Source organism: Arvicanthis niloticus, chromosome 17 (genome assembly GCF_011762505.2).
Source record: "Arvicanthis niloticus isolate mArvNil1 chromosome 17, mArvNil1.pat.X, whole genome shotgun sequence".
Lineage (NCBI taxonomy): Eukaryota > Metazoa > Chordata > Mammalia > Rodentia > Muridae > Arvicanthis > Arvicanthis niloticus.
In genome coordinates this window covers 19,524,230-19,547,021 of record NC_047674.1, presented here as the reverse complement: position 1 = coordinate 19,547,021, position 22,792 = coordinate 19,524,230, and the positions used below count along the sequence as shown (strand labels likewise).

Below are 22,792 nucleotides of genomic sequence, written 5' to 3'. Positions count from 1 at the left end.
GAGGACCCGAATTCAATTCCTGGCACCCACATGGCAACCCACAACTGTATTTAACTCCAGTTTTAGGGGATCGATTGCCCTCTTCTGGCCTCCATGGGTACTGCATATACTTGGTTCAGACATATACCCATACATATAAAAAGAACAAGAACGTGGAGTGACCTGAACTTGTCCTCCCTCAACCTGTTCACTCATGTTTGGCTCCAGAATAAACTCTGCTCTCCTTTGAGGTTGGTGTTGTGGTTTTACATTAACAGGCGTTACTGAAGGGGATCTTTGTGACTCTGTCCCTGAATCCTGAGAAGAATCGAGCAAGGCATGCGTTACTGGAGATTCTAGGTTCCCGTTGCAGCTTAGTCTTATTGGTAAAATAATTTTTCAAGAATGGACTCTGAAGGAAACTCAAGGGCAATTAGAGGTTGAGAGAAAAATCACAGGGCAAGTGAGCCAGGTGAAGGGAGACCAAGAAAATAGGGTTTGAGTGAGGACCCAAGTATGCATATAGCTGGAGCTAAGGCAGTGGCTTCTCTTCGGGAGAACCTGGCTTTGATTTCCAGCACTCACGAGGCCATTCATAACCACTTAATTCCAGTTGTGTTGCAGCCTGGAGGCACAGGCCTTTAATTTCAGCATTCAGGAGGCAGGCAGAGGCAGGCAGAGGCAGGCAGAGGCAGGCAGAGGCAGGCAGAGGCAGGCAAATCTTCGTAGCACAGACTGCAAAGTGAGTTCCAAGACAGCCAAGGCATCACAGAGAAACCTTATCTTGAAAAAGAAAACAGGGATGGAGGGGGGAGGAAGAGGAGGGGGAGCAGGCAGGCAGCTTCAGCAGTGGAGGTCTGTAAGCAGCTGTAAAACAGAGGTGGGAATGAGAAGAACCAGAGTGCCAACATGCTTAGTACCCAAAGAAGAAAGGGACAAGGAAAAAAGGAAAAAAGTATGCCTCTGAGTTAGAACTCAGAGCCACGGGGAGGCTTGGCAATGACTTGTAAGTAAGCAACCAGTTTGAAGGAGAGGCCCTAGGTATGTATTGTCTCACTAGGAGACAGCCTTCCTCCCATCTCCTTAGCATGGTTTTAGCTCTGAGGGCTGGCATCTTCTGGACTGGTGATTGACAGGCTCAGTTGGATTAAATCTTAAGGGAGGGATGTAATGTTCTAATCATTGGGCAGATCAGAACTCAGATCCTGTTCTTTTGACTGGGAGGAAATGGCCTTCCCAGGACTGGAACTCAACACATTCCTGAGATACCTTATGGTCCTGTTCAAGACGATCAAGAGGGACGGGTCCAACTGGCCTCTGGCCTCCAGCCCTGCTGATGGTTGTTCAGATGCCTAACTTTGGGCTCATGAAGGAGTCTAGTTGCTTGTGGCTAAGAGTTCAAGCTTTGACCCTAAAAACTTCAGTTACACAAAAGGAAAATTTTCACGCTATGGAGAAGTGCTCCACGTCTGAACAGGTGTTTCCAGGTTTTAGGATTTAAAAACAAAATTTAAATTTGTGTTTGTGCGTGTGCTTGAAGGTGTGTGCACTCATGCCAGGATGCACATGTGGAGGTCAGAGGACCTGCAGGAGTTGGCTCTCACCTTCTGTCATGCTGTGGGTCCTGAGGATAAAGTTCAGGTTGTCACCCTGGGTGTTAAGCACCTTTACCCACTGAGCCATCCTGCACACTGTCCTGTTCCCTAATTCAAAGGGTTGAGAGAAGGGCTCACACAAATATGTAAAGGGAACTCGATGCAAAGGCAACGTTAAAGGCTGGGAGATGAGAGCGTGTGCTTCCTGCTCTGCCAGAGAACCAAGTTTGTTACCCAGCACCCACATTGGGTGGCTTCCAACCACGTTTAACCTCAGCTCCAGGGGATCCTACATCTTCTTCTGGCTCCTGCAGATATCTCATACATGGCATGCTCACACATATGCACCAAAGCCACAGGAAAGATCAGAAACACAGGGCTAAAGAAATGGTACAGCACCATAAGGTGACCCGAGGAGGAGGAGGAGGAAGAGAAAGAAGAAGAAGAGAAAGAAGATGATTTTGGTTTTTCCAAGACAGAGTTTTTCTGTGTAGCCTTGGTGGTCTTGGAACTCACTCTGTAGACTAGGCTGGCCTTGAACTCATGGAGAGTTCTGCCCGCCTCTGCTTCTGCCTCTGCCTCTTCAGTGCTGGGATTAAAGGGGTGCCACTAAGCCTTGCAAGAACCCTGAATATTCTGGGTCTTCTCTTATGGGGCCAAAAGAAGAAGGAGTTTGGCCAATAGCAGGTGGTTTTCTGTTTTGACAGATTAGGTCATGTGATCACTTCTCTACTGAGAATGTCCTTCCCAAGATGCCTCTCATTTGAATGATGTATATGTTATAATTTTAATTTACATAGGCATAAGGTAGTAAATAACATATTCTCCCTGAAAGTTTACCCAAGGTCAGAGTTTTGCCCTATGGGTCAGGTATCCAAAACCAGCTCAGGCTGGATTGGCTCTTCAATCTTGAGATCAGCATATATTGGGCATACTGTGGGCCACAGACTGTTCAAGTTTAATAGTTGTCAAAGGAGGCGACTACTTCATTGTTCAGAGGGGGCACATGCAGTCAGATGTAGGCAGATCCTGGATGCTGGGTACATTGTTTGGAGAGGTCTGGGTGTGTAAGGCAAGAAAGGAGTGAGTTATTAGAATAGAGTGGGTAGTATGGTGGTGCTTGTCCTTAATTCCAGCACTTGGAAGGCCAAGGCAGCAGATGTCTGTGAGTTTGAGGCCAGCCTGGTCTACATAATGAATTAGAGAGACACTGAGAGACCCTGTCACAAAAAACCCAACCCAACCCAACCCAACCCAACCCAAAATGCATTTACATTTTTTGATTATTCAGGGAGCTGAGGAGTGAAAGGGATCTTGTTTTTTATTGTTTTTTTTTTTTTGTCATACTTTGTGTGTGTGTGTATGCTTGCATGTATGTGTGTGTGCTTATATGCTTCTGTGTGTGTGTGTGTGTGTGTGTGTGCACATGCAGTACACATATCACAGTCACAGCACAAGTCTGGAGGTCAAAGGACAGTTTGTGGGAGCTAGCTCTCTCTTTTCTTCATGTGGGTGCTAGGGACTGAATTCAGTAGTCACCCTGTCTGCTGCACCATCTTGCTGGTGTCAGGCCGGAACCCCTCCCCCAGCCACTCGTTATAATCCGAATGATCTGTCTCACTGCTCTGGATGCTTTCTTCCTGCTGTTTCTCAATGTCCCATCTTTCACACCAAGCTCCATCGCTTGCTGTCTCCACGTTACTCCTGGTTCCCTAGCCCTGGCCACATCCCATCTGCTCTTCTCTCAGTTCTGGACTCCTCCAGATGCCTCTGGATCTTTTCTCTCTTATCCACAATAAAAACCTTACCCCTGATGGAGCAGTCAGGTAGGCAGTTTCTTTACTGTAACGTCTCAAATACAGCTGGCTGATCTTTTTTGCTTCTATATCAAATCTGTTTATGTCGAGCGTCCCATTCGTCTCTTGTTTGTGGGTGACTGTCTCCTTTGTAAGTAACTAAAGTGTCTAAAATCACAAGGCAGATCTGGGCATGGTGGCTGCTGCCTTTAATCTTGTCTGGAGAGGCATAAACACATAGACATCAGTGAGTTAGGGCCACTCTGATCTACATAGCCCAGCCAAGACGACATAAAGAGATCCTGTCTCAACCCCAAACCCCACTTAAAAAAGTAAAAATAAAATAAATACACAAAGGAAAGGTTTTCGTGAAATATTCCTCCGTTAATGCTTCGATCTTCACCTCCTAATTTGCTAAACTCGGTAAAGATGGGGTGGAGAGAGCATGGAAAGGAAGGAATTTTAATAAGAAAAAGTAAAATAATAGGAGTCAGCTGAATTCAGGGCGCTGTGTGTCACATGGTTTGGGGGCGGGAGGGGAGAGCACAAAGACCCCTGCTGCCCATCACAGAGGCAAACCCAGGAACTGAATCCTGAAAGTAGCTTATTCATAAAGCCCTCAGGCTGGAGAGCCCCGGTGGAATCGGCCCACGATCCTCTCCTCATTAGCATTTTTATAGAGAAGAACTAAGAAATCAATTCAAGGTCCAGGCTTATCCTTCTGGCCAGGTGGCTTTTGTCTCTAAGGTCCCCTCCCCCTTGTCTTTCTGCCTCTCTGAGTAGCTGGGGTGTTTGTGGACACCAAAGCTAGAGGCTTGCATTTCTCCTTTAAAACCAATTTTTTTTTAAAAAAAAAAAAAGATTTATTTATTTATTGTTTTTGTTTGCTTGTTTGTTTGTTTTTGAAACAGGGTCTCTTATTTAGCCTTGGCTGGTCTGGAACTTGTTATGAAGGAAGACCAAGCTGGCCTCAAACGCATAAATATCCACCTGCCTTTGCTTCCCATTAGGGTTACGGGGGTGTGCCACCACAAGCAGGTAAATATTCATTTTTGTTATTTTATTTATGCGTATGCCCGTGTGTCTGTCTATGTGAGCAAAGGCTACATGGGCGGGCGACAGAGGAGGTCAGAAGAGGGCATTGGACCCCTTGGAGTTGGAGTTAAAGGCTGATATGAGCTGGCTGATGATGGCACTGGGGACTGAACTCAGATCCTCTGGAAGAGCAGCAAATTCTCTCAACTGCTGTGCCTCTCTCCGGTCTTCATTCCTTCTCTAAAAATGTCTTTATTTTTATTTGATGTGCATTGTTGTTGTGCCTGCATGTTTGTCCGTGTGAGGGTGTCGGATCCCCTGGAACTGGAGTTACAGACAGTTGTGAGCTGCTATGTGGGTGCCGGGAATTCAACCTGAGTCCTCTGGAAGAACAGCCAGTGCTTTTAACCTTGACCCACCTCTCCAATCCTTCTCCAAAAATTGTTATGGTGTGTGTGTGTGTGTGTGTGTGTGTGTGTAGGGGGAGACTTTGCAGACTTTTAATGCCACTGGATCTTGCATCACTTCACAATCCTTTTTTTGTTGTTTGTTGTCAAGGAGATTCCCAGAAAGAAGCTCTGTCTAAAGGACCTGACTGCTCAGAACTGCAGTAGGTGGGAGGTTGGAATGTTGCAGATCCAGGCCACCAGTCACCTTATTTTGGATTAGCTTTGACCCATGGATAGCTATTTCTAGAGCCTGTGACTAACAGATAAAACTTTTTGACTGTATCAATTAGCAGACCTAGTCTACCAGCCCAAAGCTAACTAAGAACATCGTCAGATAACATCCGAGGACTCTAGAAAACCCCCCGAATTTTGCTGTAACCGCCTCTGATGTACCTATCAATTTCTTTTGAGCTTGCCTTTGTAACAGGGCTATAGACTTCGTAGGCCTGCGGACCTTAGCATGAGTAACTCCATGATGGAAGTACATTCAGGCTCTAAGACTCAGTAGACAGCACCGCCAGCCAAAACTAAAACAGGCCTAGTTCATCACAGGCCATGTAGGTTTGGTAAAGTCTCCAAATGTACTAACCTTGCTTTTTGCCTTCTGTAGTTTTGCTTCTGGCTGACTGTTCTTGTTGACTGAAGTATGTCAACGCAGAACATGTTTTTTGTTGTTGTTTGTTTGCTTGCTTAAAAGCCGGCCCCTGGACAGCTAGGGAAGAGGTCATGCTCTGCCCACAGGATGGGTGACACCCTCCCTTGTCTGTCTCTGGCTGATTCTTTGTTAGCTGTTAGTCTGGGTTAGCTTCACCAGTCATATCAACCTTGAGACGTTGCTGGTCTAGCCATGAGGGGTGGGGGAGACTGCTAGCCAATAGTTAGACCACATTTCCTTTGTATTCCTCACGTATTCATGACCAACTTACCTTTTTGCCAGGGCAGAGAGCCAACCCTATCAACAGGATAACAAGCAAATGCCTCCAACCATCTAGTACCAAAAGCAGCTTGGGGAGAATAGGAACAACTGGGTCTGTGATATGTCCTAAAGCTTGTTTCTTCCTGATGATGGTTTTCATGGGACTGAACCTGTTGGTTTGTGGTTTGGCTTGCAGTTCAAGTCGCTGTAGTATTTGGTGCAAAAATATTAGACTATGTCTTCAACCTGTGTGAAGGTAAATATGACTACCTGGAGCGGCTGTCCGACACACTGCTGCTGAAGATCATCTGCTACCTGGACCTGGAAGACATCGCTAGGCTCTCTCAGACATCAAGCAGGTTTGAGAAGGTAACAGTCCCTATCGCTGCGTCAGCTGCACCGAGAGCCCCGCCCTGGAGCCAACCCCTGAGATCCATATTTCTCCTCTTCCTTATTCATTTAGGCTATTTATTATTTTCTTGTTTGTTTATTTGATGTGGATAGGTGTTTTGCCTACCTGTGTGTATATGCGCTATGTGCACGTAGTGCCCATGGAGGTCGGAAGAGGTCATCTGATCCTCTGGAACTAAAATTATAGGCAGCTGTGCTGTGAGCCACCATGCCATGTAGGTGCTGGAAACCAAACCCAGGTCCTCTGCAAGAGCAGCCAATGTTCTTAACTGCTGAGCCACCTCTCCAGACCCAGCGTTTTTTTTTTTTTAAAGAATGTGTGTACACATATATGTATATATGTATCAAGATAAGGATTTATGAAGAACACGCTAGCCTTGAACAACTTCTATTTTGTCTGTTTTGTTTTTTTAAGACAGGCTTTTTTTTGTGTAGCCCTGGCTGCCCCGGGAACTTGCTTGATAGACCAGGCTGGCCTTCGAGATCTACTGCCTCTGCCTTCTTAGTGCTTGGATTAAAGGTGTGCGCCCCCACATTGGGCTTAGCCTTGATTTTCGAATCCTCCTGTTTCTACTTCCCAAGGACTGGATTATAGGCCTATCCCACCATGACCAGCTTATATTTTCCTTTGAGACTGTTGAGACAGTGTCTCTCCTTGTAGTCCAGGCTGGCTTTGAACTCATGGCAATCCTCCTGCCTAAGCCTCCTGAATTCTGGGATTAAAGATGTGAACCACCATGCCTGGTCTACTCCTGTTTACTCTCCACAGCCATTTGCTGAGTCCTGCCTCTGTGACAGCCATTGTCCTAGGCACAGCACATAAGCAGTTAAGATGGCACTATTCCTGTCCTCAAGGAACTTACATCAGACATCAGAGGGCTAAGCAGATTCAGGTGACCACACAGTATAATGTGATGCGTTTGACAAGAAACATTAGTATAAGGCACAAGGACTGTGTGCCAAGTGGTTTCCTGTGCCTCGCTTCTTAGAAGTGGGCTACTCTGTGTGGGTTTTGAGTGCAAATTATTGGGCATTCTAAGCTAAAGGACGTTTCAAGCTGAGGAGCTGAGGCAGAGGTAGCATGGTGGCCCTTCAAGGATAAGCTGAGAGTGTCTCAGGAGTTAAGAGTATGTACAGCTAGCTGTTGGCTTCCAGCCCTCACAAGGCAAAGGCAGGTGAGTTTGAGGCTATCTTGGTCCACTTACAGCCAGGGTGAGACGATGCAGTAGACTGGAGTTCTCTTCTCAGCACCCATGTCAGGAGGCTTACAGTCACCTGTAACTCTAGGGGAACTAACACCCCATCTGTCTGTCCCCCCCCCCTCTCATATACACACACACATCACAATAAAATAAATCTTTTAAAAAGTTATTAAGGAGTAACTAGCCCATATTCATTTCTTCCAACATAGGCCGTTTTTGATGGACTCTCTGTTCCTGTCTTTCCACCCCAAGCTGATGAGAGAAATTCAGGCTCTTGGTAGCCTCAGTACTTAGCAGCATGTGCTCAGATGACAGCTGAAAACACCACTAACTCCCATCTTTCAGGACAGGGCCCTGATTTTGGGTCCCTTCACCCATTCCTGCAGTTCTAAAGCCTTTGTATCCCACAGGCAAGCACATTAGAATGTGCCATTGCACCCCCATTTTGGCTCGAGTCAGTCAGAGTTGGAGATTGTTGCTGGCAGCTGATGAACTTTGACTGGCTCATAGAAGAACAGGTTTTCCCAGATGGTTCAAATTGCACTGTTACCCAAAGAGTTAACATTTTTCCCTTACACTAATAACAGTAAAAATGTCTTCATGACTGGAATTCATTTTCAGTAATAAAACTTATTAGTCTGCAGAATTCATTTAATTCTGTTTATTGTTTGAGGCCAGATCCTATTATGAATTAAGTTGCTATGGAACTCACTGTGTAACTGAGGCATGATCTTCTTGCTTCAGTGTCCTGAGTGCTGGGCTTACAGATGTATCATCACATCTGCACATCTGCCTGACTGACATTTTTTTACATTTGACTTTTGTTTTCTACAAATGCAGGACCAGAAATAGTAATTTTAAAAGATTATTATTATTATTATTATTATTATTATTATTATTATTATTACTTTGTTTTTTGAGATACGGTTTCTCTGTGTAGCCCTGGCTGCTCTGAAACTTTGTAGACTAGGCTGTCCTTGAACTCACAGAAATCCCCTCGTCTCTGTCTCCAGAGTGCTGGGATTAACGACACGTACCATCAATGCCTGACTTGCCTCTGCCTCTGCAAGGATTAAAGGTGTATGCTACCAAGCCCAGCCTAAGTAGCCATACTGAAGTGACCAGAGTGGGTCAGAACCCAGTGAAAGTGTCTGCCTGGGCTTGATTTATTTCTTTACGTTAGTGCAGGGTCTCAGCAGGACCTGGTGGCCTCTGGTGATGCCTGCCCTTCCACTGGGCATATGCTTCCCTTTAAGTTCTCAGGTCTTCTCTTCTCTTCTCTTCTCTTCTCTTCTCTTCTCTTCTCTTCTCTTCTCCTCTCCTCTTCTCTTCTCTTCTCTTCTCTTCTCTCTCTCCCTCTCTCTCGTTTTTCGATACAGGGTTTCTCTGTGTAGCCCTGGCTGTCCTGGAACTCACTCTGTAGACCAGGCTGGCCTCGAACTCAGAAATCCGCCTGCCTCTGCCTCCCAAGTGCTGGGATTAAAGGCGTGCGCCACCACCGCCCAGCTACTTTGCTTCTCTCATGCTCTCTGTCCTGCCACTACTGCAGTACAGCCTTGAGCCTGCGTTGTGTACCATCCCAGGGATCTAAGGTCAGGCTGTGCTCAGTGGATGGTGTGCGCATGCGCCATGATGCGAAAGGCGATAGAGGGCAACATCGTGGAATTAGTCCTCGCCTTCCGTCTCCATGTTGGTTCTGGGCATTAAACTGGGGTTGCCTCGCTTGCAAGGCAAGTGCCTTTCTGTACTTACTTCACCATCTCAGCCATTTTTAAAACTCACTATGTAACCATGGAGGACCTTGAATTCCTTATCCTCAGAAGTCCTGAGATTTCATTAGTGTGCCACCATAACCAGTTTACACAGTGCTGGGGATTGAACCTGGGGCCTCATGCATACTGGACAAGCAGTCCAGCACCGGAGCCACAGCCTCAACCTGGTACTTGCTATGTAGACAAGCTAACCTCAAAACCACAGAAAGCTCCTTGCATCTTTCTTCCAAGTGCCAGGATTAAAGATGTGCATGACCATCTATAAATTTAATTTTAAATTGCATTTATTTATTTATTTATTTTATCTGTGTGTGTGTTCACACACACACTTGTGTGCCGTGACAGTGTTGTGGTTGGTGGACAGCTTGTGAGAATTGATTCTTTACTTCTACTTTGTGGGTTCTGGGAAATCAAGTTCAAGTTGTCAGGCTTGGGAGTAAATACCTTTACTTGCTGAGCTATTTTGCCAGCCCCTCAGACTTTTAAGTATCGCCTCCCCACACCCACTTAAAAGGCATGTGCATGCATGTTCATTAGAGGTTGAACCCAGGACCTTATATATACTAAGCTGTGCACTTTCATACTAGGTATGGTGACTCACACCTGCCATTCCAGGCTTTGAGAGGCTGAGGCGAGAGGATCCTGTGAGCTGGAGGTCAGACTAGCCTACACAGTGAGCTCCAGGCTAGCCAGAGCTACACAGTGAGACCCCCATGTGACTAGCATGTACACTAGCATCTCCTCCCTTGATTTTTATTCCTATCAACCAGAGAGTCCTATCACTTAAGTTATGTCTACCTTGACAGACCTAGTGTAGGTCTTCTCCAAGGATACGGAGATTGCTCAGTGATGAAAAGGGCTTGTTGCTCTTCTAGAAGACTAAAGTTTGGTTCCCAGCATCCGTGTCAGGTGGATCACTGTAACTTGTGACTCCAGCTCCAGGAGATCCAACACCCTCTTCTGACCTCCAAGAAACCCTCACCCAAGCAGCATATGCCTACAGGCATTGCTGGTGTATCCCTTTAATCACAGCAAGCAAGTGAGGATCTGGTGGGCTCCGTGGCTGTATTTTTTTCTGTATAAATAAACAGAGAAGCATCCTTAGAACTTGACTGGCAAGACAGCAACCCTGCAAGTAGCTTGTTTGTCAGAAGGGCAGAGTTCTACACCTGTTAGATGGAGGGCCAGCCCTGAACGGAAGGAAGTTCTAAGATACGCAGCCACATGGCCACCTGCCTGGGTACCTGCTCTCCTTCCCCCTCCAAATGCCACAGAAATGACCCAAAGAAGCCCCCAATGCATTGAGAGAAGAGAGGTCCAGACACCAGGATGTGACTATGGACATGTTCCTTGGGGCTTAGAAGTAACTGAAGTCACTAAGCTTGCTTGTATGTGAGACCTGCCTCAGAAACAAAAAAAAAAAAACAGCCAAGCATGGTGTCTCATACCTGGGAGTCAGAGGCAGGAGGATCTCTGTGAGTTCCAGGACAGCCAGTGCTACATAGTGAGACCCTGTCACAACCAACCAACCAACCAAATACCATGGAAACAAAAGAAGACATTCTCCATTGTCTCATTTTAGCTGAGGGGATAGGTTTCTTTGTTTCTTTCCTTCTTTCTTTTTAAAAGGGATTTTATTTATTTATGTATATGAGTACACCATTACTCTCTTTAGACATATCAGAAGAGGATATCAGACCCCATTACAGATGGTCATGAGCCACCATGTGGTTGCTGGGAATTGAACTCAGGACCTCTGGAAGAGCAGTCGGTGCTCTTAACCGCTGAGCCTTCTCTTCAGCCGGAGGGGGTAGATTTAGAAATATTTTTAAAGTGTGTGTGTGTGTGTGTGTGTGTGTGTGTGTGTGTGTGTGTGTGTGATATCTGTGTGAGCGGGTGTTCTACAGGATGTATGTAAAGGTCAGGGGACATCTTACCAGAGTTGGTTTTCATCTTCTACCATAGACTTCAGGGATCGAAGTCAGGCCCCTGGGCTTTTTCAGCAAGCAAGCTGAGCCATCTTGCCGACCCACAATGACATTTATTTTCCTTGTGTCCACAAACTCCCTTTGAAGGGGATCCCCAACTCTGGATAAGTAGGCAATGTAGCTAGTGAGCAGGTGAACACACAGCTGTCAGGTCTTCCCTGACAGCCGGCCTGGAACTCACCATGTAGACCAGAATGGCCTGGAGCTCTTTGTATGGCAGAGATCTACCTACTTCTGCTTCCCAAGTGCTGGGATTAAAGGTGAGCCCAGTCCAGTGTGTCACAACTACCTAATTCAACCAAGACCCACTTGATACGGTTCCAATTATGGTGTGGATGCTGGGGACGGAGCTCAGTTGTAGAGCTTGGGCTGAGCACCTGTGAGGTTCTGGGTCAGCCCGACATCCTGGGCTCCAATAGGAAAACGGATATTTCCAATAGGAAAATGGGATAGTGAGATACTTGCATGGCAATGGGGCACATTTAAACAAGCACACATTCAGAGAACTGGGGTTTATTCTAGCTCCTCCCCATCATGAGTCTTGGGAAGCTGGTGAACACTCTTCCTTGTCTTTTCTGAGCCCAGTTTCCCAGTTTGTAAAAAGGTCAGGCTTTCTCTTGAACTCCTCCAATCACTTCTAGAATTCCTGTATGTCAACTTCGTACCTTACCACCAGGGGGCGACTAGCTCTTGCCTCCTTGCAATTGAAGTCCAAAGTTTGGGATGTTCAATAGGGGAGATTTTGTAGATAAAAATAAGTGTTTCTAGTCTAAAGTATGATGACTTGTGCTGCAGTTACTCCAACGGGAACTGTAGTTTGTTATTTTCGCTCATAATCTCAGTTACACAAGACAAGATATTCTTAAGTGTATCACGTCAGCAACAGGATAGTCATCTACGTTACAGTTAGAGTCTAGCTTTCAAAGAAAAGGTTCAGGCATTTGTTTTGAGACATGGAAGACCCCAAACTCAGAGAGATCCTTCTTCCTCTGCCTCTTGAGTGCTAGAATTGAAAGCATCTGGCTTTTTGTTTATTTGTTTGTTTTGTTTTGATTTGTTTTTCGATTAAGACATGTCTTGGGAGCTGGAGAGATGCTACAGCAGTTAAAAGCATTTGCAGAGAACCCAGGTTCAGTTTCCAGCACCCACATGGTGGCTTACAAGCATCCGTAACCAGTTCTCCATCAGCACCAGGCATTTGTGTGGTGTACACATTTACAATGTAGGCAAAACAATATGCACATAAAATCTAAATTATTATTGTTTTGCTTTTTTGAGACATGATTTCTCTGTATAGCCCTGGCTGTCCTGGAACTTGTGCTGTAGACCAAGCTGGCTTCAAACTCTGAGATCTACCTGCTTCTGCCTCCGGAGCACTGGGTGTGCACCACCACCATCTAGCTTAATTTTTTTTTTTTCAAAAAGACATTCCCTAAGACTTTGCCTTTGCTGTTTATGGTTAGATGCATAACCAGAGTAGAGGAAGGTTGAGAATGGGATTAGATATTGAATGGCCTACAGAGCAGAAAAGTGTGTTTTGGAGCCGAGGACGAACTCTGTACTTTGTACAGCTCTGCCTGTGCTCTGGAGGCTGAGGTAGGATCACTGAGGGCTGGAGACCAGCCTGGTGCACATAGCAAGGCACTGCCTTAAAAAAAAAAACAAAAGTCAGGTGGTGGTGGTGGTGGTGGTGCACGGCTTTAATCTCAGCACTTAGGAGCAGAGGCAGGCAGATTTCTTTGAGTTCAACGTCAGCCTGGTCTAATATCAAGTTCTAAGCTAGAGTTAGGGCTACATAGTGAGAGCCCTTTTAAAAACAGCAGTGACAACAACAAAACCCTCCACAATGTTTAAGGGATGAAACACACAACTCAGCACCACTTCTTAACTGTGTAACTTGTGATGGCGGTTCTGTTGCTGTTTGTGTAGATAGGACTTAAAACAGCTATGGTTCATGACATTTTAGGGACCCAGTCTCCTGGAGTTTAGTCTCATGGAATTCACTATGTGGCTGAGAATGACCTTGGATTGCTGAAAAGCACTGGACTCACCCATACCATAACAACACAGCGATGCCAGTTCAGCCAGCTCACATCCTGCACAGGCTGACCCTGAGTCATGCCGGGGGAAAAAGAGCACTCAGCACTGCACTCCACCTCACCAGCTATCCGAGGCCACCCTTTGATTTCTGATCCTCCTGCCTTCTCCTCCTAAGCTCCTCCATATCTAGTTAATGTAGATCAGGTCCCTCACGCATGTCAGACAAGCACTGACACTCTGCCAACTGAGCCCTGGGTTACAGGTCTTTTATTTTTTTTTAATTAATAATTTATTTTTGATTTTATGTGCACTGGTGTTTGCCCGAATGTAGGTCTGTGTAAGGCTGTTGGATCCCCTGAAACTGAGTTACAGACAGTTGTGAGCTGCCATGTGGGTGCTGGGGATTGAACCCAGGTCTTCTGGAAGAGCAGCCAGTGCTCTTAACTTCGGAGATATCCCTTCAGCCCCAGGTTTCACATCTTAACTTGAGTGCAGGACTTGCTTTGTCCCATTGCTCTTCTGTAGATACTGCTACTGTATTTGCCTCTTCTCTGACAGGAGCAGTTTCTGGAGGCCAAACCTTCATGGCATTCACCGTCACATGGTGGCTCCCGAATAGCAGGTGTTTGTTTGATAGTGGCAGTGTGAGCTAGTGGGTGGTGTGTCTTAACCCCGACTCTGGCTCTTTCTTGCAGTTGTGCAAGAGTGACTCATTGTGGGAGCAGATAGTCCAGTCCACCTGTGACACCATCACGCCTGATATGCGGGCCCTGGCAAATGATGTGGGCTGGAAACAGATGTTCTTCACCAACAAGATCCAGCTCCAGAGGCAGATCCGCAAGAAGAAGCAAAGACAGGAAAACAAGATGGAGAAGCATACTTAGGGGACGGCCATTCCCACCAGTGGGGCCACAGTTGTACGTCTCTTCAGGTCCAAATCTCACTCTCTCTTAACAACAGGTTTTGCTGATTCCAGGCATCACTTGAAAATAAGATTTTGTACATACATGCAAATCCACCTAGTGCCTTGCTTGAGCAACCTCCCCTGTCTTGCTCAGGCCAACCCACGTCCCAAGTACTAAGGGCTTTGAGACAGGAAGCCTCTCAGACCACCACCTCCCTGATCCCCTGTTGCCCCTGAGGAAAGAGCCACCTATTGTGTATGAACTAACAATAAAGAGTTATTAGCAGGCTTGTGCTTTGGTTTGTGATCACACAAGGATCCCCAGCTGGACTCTAAGGATGACTTTGAACTTCGGACTCTGTTGCTTCCACCTCTCCACTACCGGGCTTACAGCCTATGTGCCAAGTAAGCATACTCTGCACCAAGTCATATTCCCCACAATACATTGCTGGGGTTTGTTAAATATCTATTCTGTCTAGGCATTCAAAATGGCAACTTGGCTTTTGAATTTTTCCCCCTGATGTGTTACCTGCATCCCTCTGTGGAGTGGGTGGCTGGGAATCTCCACCCAACACGTGGAGGTGCAGGTGCCACAGGAAGCACCCCAGGAGAGCTTCTTCACTTCATCCAGCAGTTTGTGTTCAATCACTGTCCATGTGGGCCCAGGGTGTCATGTACCACACAAACACCCCCTGACCTGGCACTGGACCATGGCTGGGAGAGCCCAGACGGCTGTGGGCAGCCCTTACTCAGAGGAAGGGACCACTGCTCAACAAACTGCCAGTTCTTAGAGGAGGTTCACTGCTTTTTTTTTTTGCAAGAGCAGAGACTGTGGGTAACCAGTGTAAGCAGTTCACATGTAGTTAGTTAGCATGGCCCATGCCTCTGCCACATAGCAAGTTGGAGACTGACCGGAGGTTACAGGAGACCTTGTTTTTTAAAAAAGAAGCAGGGTGTCAGATGGTGATGGTGGCACATGCCTTTAATCTCAGCACTCAGAAGGCAGAGAGGCAGGTTTGAGGTCTGCTTGGTCTACAGAGTGAGTTGAGTTCCAGGATAGCCAGGGCTACACAGAACAATCCTGTCTTGAAAAAACTAAATATAAATACATATATGTATGTTGATGTAATAATGTATGAAGGCCGCTGGACTGGCCAACTATCTATGCAGCAGAGGCTCTGCTTAGCTCTGCCACCATGTTTCGAGGCCAGAGGCCACATGCACGCCGCAGCTAGGAACGGCCAGCCAGAAACACCGGCCCTGCCACCCACAAGATGCCAGCATGAGAGATGGCTCTGCCAATCTTCCACACTGTCTCCACAAGGCTGGACTGAGCCCAGACCATCCTGCCATCCACGAGGTACTAGGTATAAAATAAGACTCTAAAGCTTAATGATCAAGCAAAGGCTTTATATGTTTGGTAATGCTCAATTAACAAGATGCTCACATAATTAGAAGTGTTAACCAATTAACTAACCTAGACATAAGTTGTTACCCAGGACTGCTCTCGGTCCACATATGTGTGTGTGTGTGTGTGTGTGTGTGTGTGTATTGTATAAATAAAATAAAATAAAATAATAAATAGAGGCGGAAGGTCAGAGAGATCACTTGGTGGTACTGTTGTTACTCAGTTCTCCTGAGATCCAAGAGAGAATTGAAAATCCAGTGCTTGTAGACCGAATCTTTCATTTGACAAGTAGTCAGAAAAAATTCTGGTAGTTCTGAATCTTTTTTTTTTTCTTTCTTTTTTATAAAGATTGTTTTTCATAGTATGTGTATGTGGGTTTTGCGTGCAAGTATGCCTGTACATCACTTGCATGTCTGGTGTCCACAGAGGCCAGAAGAAGCTGTCTGATCATCTACAACTGGAGTTACAGACTGTTGTTTTTGGGAGCAGATAAAAGGAACTTGTTTTGAGTACTGTTATTTTGACTTCGGATCCCATTTTATCTAAGCTGACCAACCAACTCCCTTTCTAAGTAACAATAGTTCCCCAAAACATACCTGTTATCAACCTCCTCTCTAAGCAAAACCAGTTACCCAAAACATAGTGCTTGCTCCTAACAACAGAAAGTACGAATGGATTTGATTGGCTGGGCAAAACCACGTTCAGTCTCAATGGTGGCGCACGCCTTTAATCCCAGCGCTTGGGAGGCAGAGGCAGGCGGATTTCTGAGTTCGAGGCCAGCCTGGTCTACAGAGTGAGTTCCAGGACAGCCAGGGCTACACAGAGAAACCCTGTCTCGAAAAACAAAACACGTTCAGTCTCCGTTGACAATGATGGAACACTAGGGGAAAGTCCCTAATACCTGAGTTCTGATGGTAAAAATTGTAACTTGGCTCAGATGCTTGCAGGTTTTATGCTCATAAACCCTGCTTCAGAGACTCTGTTTGCATGTTGGGAATAATAAAAGACTTTCTTGTGCGTTGCACAAAATAGAGGATTCTAGCAACCTAGTGGAACCTCTGAATGGGCCCGGAGAGGACCGGTGGCTGCTTCCCCGGTCTTTACGGAAGTTCCATCTGATAACCTCCCCATAGTGCCAGAGGGATGGTTGCCTACTCCAGAGCTCAAGTCTGGTCCAAAGACTGTATAAAAATGCTTGCTGCTGCGCAACACAGTAGGTCTGCACCTTGATGTTGATTTCGGGAGTCTGTTTCCTGCGTTTGTGGCTCCGCCTCCTTAACCTCTACTGGATCCCGGTTCCCACAGTAGTGAAAAAGGTGTAACATTGTGAGCTACCATCTGGGTGCTGCGACCTGCACCCAGGTCCTCTGGAGGAGCAGCCAGTGCCCTTAATGGCTAAGCCATCTCTCCAACCCTCAGTATCATTTAAAAATCTTTCCATGTTGTATATTGCTGGTTACAGTTTCCATTTGAACAGGTTACAAGGAAATTTCCCTTAGCTTTGTGTCACTGTTGCCTTGGTGACTGTAATAAAAGCCTACCTAGGCTTGCAAGGGATATATATTTTTTTTTCAAGACAGTTTCTCTGTATAACTCTAGCTATCCTGGAACTCATTTTGTCTTCCAGGCTGGCCTTGAACTCACAAAGATCCTCCTGCCCCAGTCTCCCTTGTGCTAGGATTAAAGGATTGTGCCATTACCATATGGCCTGCAGGTAATTTTTGTATTAGCCTGCCCCATGTCCACAGAAGACAAGATCACCGAGGGCTCTGCAGATTGTACCTGACCAGAGTGTAGTACAGAAGTTAATACATGCCAGACATGGTGGCACTGCTCAGAACTTAGGAGGCAGAGGGACCAGAGTTCAAGGCCATCCTAGGGCTACATAATGAGACTATGTCTCAGACAGTCAACCAACACATAAATGGAAGGAACAGGACTGAAGACAAATACTTAAAACTGATTAAAATGTTTTGTTCTTAAATACATTGAGAATAGTTCTCTGGTAGTTCCATATTCACTGAGAGTAGTTGCACACAGTAGTAGTTCTGTATAAAAGAATTAGTGCCTACCTGCAATCCCAGCACTCTTAAAAATTAGATTAGTTTTATTAAAAAAAAAACAAAACACCTCACTGACCACCTTTAAAGAAGACATTTATTTAGTTGCAGGTAAATAAAAAAACCCCACAAGTTTGCAAATGGCAAACTATGAAGCATATGATAGGACTGATGACACAGTTAACCCTTGAGAGAATCTTCAGAACACTTCAGGTTTGGAACAGGAGCCGTTGGTTGCAAGCAGGTCTTCCTTCAGTCTTGCAGGGACCTCCGATTCAGTAGAAGCCACTGCACCCTCAAGTACAGTTAAGTCCACAAATAGAGGCGTGAGCAATCTGACCCGATGCCAGCCCAGCAGGGTCAGTAGGTGGAAAGTTGGGGTTTCTGACGCCTGGTCAGCAATACAAGCATCCCCATAGCACCACTCAGTGTTGTTATCATTACCTCCTGTTAACTGATATTGTAGACGAGAAAGGAAGGGAGTGACATAGTTTTCAAAATACATAACATACTGTTTAACCATTCATAACCGTGCACATTTAAGATGAAAATAAATATCACAGCTTCAGTTTTAAAGTTCATCTTTATTTATTTATTTATTTATTTATTTATTTATTTATTTTTGAGACAGATCTTTGCCATGGAGCTCTGACTGATCTGGAATTCACTATGTGAGCAGGCTGGCCTCGAACTCACAGAGATCTGCCTGCCTCTGCCTCCCAAGTGCCGGGATTAAAAGTATGCACCACCTTGTCTGGCTGATATTACCTTTGTTAAAACATCAAGTTGTGCTACAGGTATGATGACACTAAGCAGGTCTTTGGCCAGGGGTGGAGACAGAGGCAAGGAGACAGAGGAAGGCAAGTCTCTATGATTTCAAGGTCAGCCTGGTCAACATGGGGAGACCCTGTCTCAAAGCAAAACAAAATAAAACCCAAACACATCTTTGTGCTAGGCCAAATGAAATATGGCCTACAAATTATTACCTATATAACTTCCAGGCAATGCGCAAGTCACTGGAGGTAATACCAAGTGTGTGCATTAGTGGGACCTTTGGGACTCCTTCCCATTAGCCAGCTGGCTTGCTATTGGTGTTATCCAGGCAGTTTCACAGAGCGACCTTTCCAAAAGTCCTTAAGGGAAGGGGACCATGGAGATGAGGCAGAAGGAAACTGTTCATTTAATTACCTGGTACATCTGGGAAGCTCTGTTCCCATTCTGACGGCAAGTTAGACCTCGGGAGCAGTCTGCAAATCCAGTCCCCAGCATTCCTGCCTTTAATTACCAAAGATAATTGAGAACGGGAGGATTCATTTTAGGTAAATTTGGCCCAAGACACTGGCAAATTGGTTTGATGAGCAAATTGCGAGTACACGTTTCTTGCTTTATGGTGTGGAGATGGATCCTAGGGTCTCGTACACGTTAGGCAAGTGCTTTTACTGCTGAGCTATGCCTTCAAACCAGCAGGTAGATAGTTAAATCATTTAAAGGTATGTATAAACAAGTAAGGCAGTCAGAAATTTCAAAATGATTCTGGGAGGTGCATTCTGTAGTCTAAAACTAGTTTAGCTTTAGAAAAATAGAGATCTCAGCTAAGGGAGAGTGTTTTGTTTTTATGATGTCCCAGATAAGACATCTTTATGTGTGAAATCTACAAAGAGAACTATTTTTAAAATTGTGCCAAGTCCAGACAAGTGAATACTCTATATGGCAGGAGGCACCAGAGCCGGGCTGTTTGGAACCATTGCTCCAGTGTGAGGTACATGGCCAGCTACAAGGAAATCCGTCTGTGACCCCACAGCTTGACTCTTAAAAGAAATTTTGTGTGTGTGTGTGTGTGTGTGTGTGTGTGTGTGTATGTCTGTCTGTCTGTATAGGGGGTGTTGTGCACCTATTAGTCCAGAAGAAGGTGGCAGATCCCCTGAAACTGGAGTTATAGGTAGTTGTGAACACCCCATATGGGTGCTGGGAACCAAATTCAGGTCTACTTCAAAAGCAAGAGGGCCCTTACCCACTGGGCCATCTTCTGGCCTTCACAGCTTCAGTCCTGCTTGGGATTAGCCACATACTGTACAAGGGACTTAACCTTAACCTTGAACTTCACTGGGCAAGAGAAACTCCAAAAAGATGGGGTTGTTTGTTTGGTTTTGTTCTTTGTTTTGCTTTGTTTTTGAGACAGGTTTCCTTGTGAAATCCTGGCTGTCCTTGAAGTTATTCTGTAGACCAGGCTGGTCTTTAATTTAGAGATCCACCTGCCATTAGAGTTCAGGGGTGAATACTGTGTGTGCCACCACACCAGGCTCTAAAAAAAAGATGTTTGAATTTAAGATAATGGTATGAACTCAAGTATCTGAATCATAGCCCTTAATTCAATCGTGAAGTTCATTAAGAAATACTCCTAAGATTAAAGATATCACTCACAGACTGGATGGGAAGGATGTGTACTGAGCTCAGTTTATGGCTGACATCATCTTCAAGGACACGGTTACTGAGTTAGAAAGGATGGTCAGTTTCATTTCTTACAAGAAATTATACTTCTTAGCTACAGAATCTTTCATAAAAATATAAACTGTTTTTCAAAATTGTACTAATTTATATTTTTTTTAAAAAGATTTTTTTTTTTGAATTTTATGTGTATGGGTGTTTTGTCTGAGTGTATGTATGTGTGCCACATAGACCAGAAGAGGGCATCTGATTCCCCTGGAACTGAGTTACAGGTGGCTGTGAACCAACATGTAGGTGCTGGGAACTGAATTCTGGTCCTCTGCAAGAGCAGCAAGCACCTCTTAACTTCTTAGCTATTTTTCCAGGCCACAGATTACACTGCTTTTGAAATGATAACCTGTCTTTGCATGATACTAGCAGACCAACAATGCCTTGTAAGAATTTACAAAACTCAGCCATACTCTCATGTTCAAAGCCCACATATCTGGACCTTCTGTGGAAATACAGACACTTGAGTTTTACCTTACAAAGAAGTGATTGAATTGCAGAGCTTTTATTTCCAGTCTTTGCATATAAAACCCTAGTCTCAGTGAATGGGAAGAGGTAAGGAGAGGGAGAGAGAAAGAGAGGAGAGAGGGAAGAAAGAAGGGGAGGAGAAAAATAGGGAAGGAAGGAGAGAGAGATGGAGAGAGGGAGGGGAGAGGAGTAGAGAGAGTGGGAGGAAGGAAAAGAGGAGGGCGTGTGTGTGTGTGTGTGTGTGTGTGTGTGTGTGTGTGTGGTTTTGTTTTTTTGATACAGGGTCTCCTGTAGCCCAGGCTAACCTTGAACCTTTGACCCTCCAGCCTTGACCTAGAGCTGGGATTACAGGCATTTGCCACCATGCCTGTCGTGAAAGTTTTCATACGGGTATCTGTATCAACTATTTAATATGCTATAAACACTGTCACCTCTAAGACATACACAGTTCTAATCACTTCTGCCACCTCTGCAGAGAGGCCACTCTGCTTACAGATGAAGCGATGACAGTGACATTCACGAGTGACACCACCCATCATCGCACAGAGTGTTCCTCTAGGAGCCAGGTGAGGTAGGCATGAGGAAGGAACCCATAGGAAATGTTACAGGACACTAAACATGTGCACCATCTATGCACTTCCTTCTGGATTGTTCTATCATCTGAATACACGGTTGAATGAGTAAAAAGAGTATCCCTACCGTGTAAAGCAAACCACATATATAAAAGGAAAAATCATATTTTTGGGTGATGTCGAAGATCCATCCTATGAAAACAAAAAAAATGCATAGATATTCAGTATAACACAGTTTAAGACAAAACTCAAAGATACAAACCAGGCATTTATTGCTACTTCAATTTTCTTTCTTTCTCTCTTTCTCTCTCTCTCTCCCTCTCTCTCTCTCTCTCTCTCTCTCTCTCTCTCTCTCTTTCTTTCCTTTTCTTCTTTTTTTAAATAAGAGTTTGGACTGGGGATGTCAGTTCTCTCCTTCCACCTTTATGTGAGTCCCAGGGATCGAACTCAGGTCATCCAGCATGCCAAACTAGTTTATCAAGCACTTTACCCACTGACCCAAACAACCAGCTTTGTTCAGTATACCATTTAATTTAAAAATATGAGACCGCAGTGTGGCAGAGACAGGTGATCTCTGTGAGTTCGAGGCCAGCCTGGTCATAGCAAGTTCCAGGCCAGCTGGAGCTACCTAGTGAGAGCCTGCCCCAAACCATACAGAACAAAACAGACAATAAATAAAGAGGAAAAAACAAAACAAAACAAATTCCACCACCACCGAAAAGAAGACAATAAAAGTTTTTTTTTTTAATTTTTGTTTTTGTTATTATTGTTGTTGTTTTGTTTTTGGAGACAGGGTTTCTTTGTGTAGCCCTGGCTGTCCTAAAGCTCTGTAGACCAGATCCACCTGCCTCTGCCTCCCAAATGCTAGAACTAAAGGCATGTACCACCACCGCCCAGCTAAAGGGCATTTTCTTTAGATGTGATTTAGTAAAATGCTCTGCCCTTTCTCCATCTACAATCTAAAACATGATTAAACACATAATCCAAAAGTAATGGTTCAGCTTCAGAACCTGAAAGCCACATGGATACATCTCAACCATCCCCACCAGCTTCTACTCAGTGACACCAGTTGTCTACAATGGACTCGTATGGGTGATGGTCACATGACTAGGTGATGATACTGTAGAGCAGTCTGTATCTTATAGGGGGGTCTGTAATCTAAATGTTAGACAATTAGGACAGGTTCTAGGGGCACAGGTCTGTCATCCCAGCTATAGGGAGAACGTAAATTAAAGGCCACCAGGGCTACAGGGTGACTTCACAGACTTAGCCTGGGCAATTTAATGTGACCCTGTCTCAAAATGAAAATTAGCCAAAATTAGCCAAGCACCACACATACACACACACACACACACACACACACACACATACACACACACACACTCACTCACACCCCTCTGATTCCAGCACTTGGAAGGCAGAAGCAAGGCAGGTCTCTGTGGGTTTGAGGCCAGGCAGGTCTGCATAGTGCATTCCTGGCAAGACAGAGCCACACAGTGAGGCCCTGTCCCCAAGAGGGAGGGGGAAGATACTGGCAATGTAGTCCAGTGGTGATCACTTGGTCACTTAGCATGGAAAGAGGCCTTCGGTTCAAAACTCAACACCACCCCAAAACGGCAGCAAAACCGAAACCAAATGATTATAAATGAAGTTCTCATGCCCTGCTCAGCTTCAGCAAATGCTGGCTTGGTCACTTTGATAGTT

The 22,792-nt window shown here is 45.3% G+C and overlaps 2 protein-coding genes across 5 annotated transcripts in view; one reads left to right on the top strand and one right to left on the bottom strand.

Moving 5' to 3' along the window:
• The window catches only part of Fbxo36 (F-box protein 36), a 55,826-nt gene extending 41,453 nt beyond the window's left edge, over window positions 1–14,373 (top strand). For 2 of the 4 annotated variants that reach the window (XM_076914908.1, XM_076914910.1), the window contains 2 exons: window positions 4,282–4,408; window positions 4,964–5,228. In XM_076914908.1, the coding sequence (XP_076771023.1) occupies window positions 4,282–4,408; window positions 4,964–5,074 (238 nt within the window). In that variant the 3' untranslated portion in view covers window positions 5,075–5,228. Of the gene's footprint in view, window positions 1–4,281; window positions 4,409–4,963; window positions 5,229–5,966; window positions 6,140–13,878 lie in introns of those variants that run through there. The other 2 variants (XM_034521997.2, XM_076914909.1) reach the window with 2 other exon arrangements.
• Window positions 14,374–17,640: 3,267 nt separating this feature from the next.
• Window positions 17,641–22,792, bottom strand: part of Slc16a14 (solute carrier family 16 member 14) — a 28,941-nt gene continuing 23,789 nt past the window's right edge. The window contains exon 5 of the mRNA XM_076914887.1: window positions 17,641–21,280. Coding sequence (XP_076771002.1) covers window positions 21,129–21,280 — 152 coding nt within the window. The 3' untranslated portion in view covers window positions 17,641–21,128. The remainder of the gene's footprint in view (window positions 21,281–22,792) is intronic.